The following is an 847-nucleotide window of genomic DNA, read 5'->3' as shown; positions in this document are numbered from 1 at the left end:
AAACTTATTTTCAAATTTAAAAAAAAAAAAAAAAAATTTATATGAATCAAATAATAAATTAGGACAAAAATATATTCTATTCTAGGACAAAATTTATAAAGTTTTGAAGGCTCTACACCACAACTAATCAATGTCAATTTGACTATTGAGTTTTCGAATTTAGATCTATTTTGATTTAATAATATCAAATATTTGATTATATTATAGCTTTATAATGTTCTCACCTTGGATACCATAGCGCGAGGTGGCTTAGGAGCTACTACGTCAATTGATCGCGTAACTCTGGCAATGTGCGAGGGTGGCCTAGAGAGTTTTATACCAACGGCGATCCCCACCAGCTTCTCCTAGCGAACTGTACCCAGGTGGGAAATTTCCGCACTGCTTTTCGGCAAGTACACGGGTCAATAATGAAAGCAATAACTTTTAGAATATTTAACCTAAGATTGAGGAATACAACTTAAAACTGTTGATGTTTAGGACATGAATAAAAATATCAATTAAATGAGTTAGGACAGTCTGTGATTGTTGATGGACATGAAAGGACGTTCAGCATAGAATTAAAGTTCTTGTTTGGACTACTTAACAAGTCTTTTATTTGGACTAATTAAACGTCTTGTGTTAGAAATGCTGAACTAGTCTTGTGTTTGGACGGCTAAATAAGTCTTGTGTTTGGACTATTAAGCAAGTCTTGTGTTAGAAATACTGATTCAGAACAAGTCTTGTGGTTGGACTATTAAACAAGTCTTGTGTTTCGACTATTAAGCAAGTCTTGTGTTAGAAATACTGATTCAGAACAAGTCTTGTGTTTGGATTGCTCAACTAGTCTCGTGTTTGGACTTTTTATTTA

General features: G+C 33.3%; 1 protein-coding gene across 1 annotated transcript in view; it reads right to left on the bottom strand.

Annotated features, from left to right (window-relative positions):
- The window catches only part of LOC106691891 (endocuticle structural glycoprotein SgAbd-1), a 5052-nt gene extending 4749 nt beyond the window's left edge, over nt 1-303 (bottom strand). Inside the window, exon 1 of the mRNA XM_014437791.1 lies at nt 225-303. Coding sequence (XP_014293277.1) covers nt 225-236 — 12 coding nt within the window. The 5' untranslated portion in view covers nt 237-303. The remainder of the gene's footprint in view (nt 1-224) is intronic.
- Between the last annotated feature and the right edge of the window lie 544 nt (nt 304-847).

The sequence above is a fragment of the Halyomorpha halys genome, unplaced genomic scaffold (genome assembly GCF_000696795.3).
Source record: "Halyomorpha halys isolate HHAL.00 unplaced genomic scaffold, Hhal_1.1 Scaffold4346.1, whole genome shotgun sequence".
NCBI lineage: Eukaryota > Metazoa > Arthropoda > Insecta > Hemiptera > Pentatomidae > Halyomorpha > Halyomorpha halys.
The sequence above is the reverse complement of the archived record's forward strand: the minus strand, read 5'-3'. Positions and strand labels throughout refer to the sequence as shown.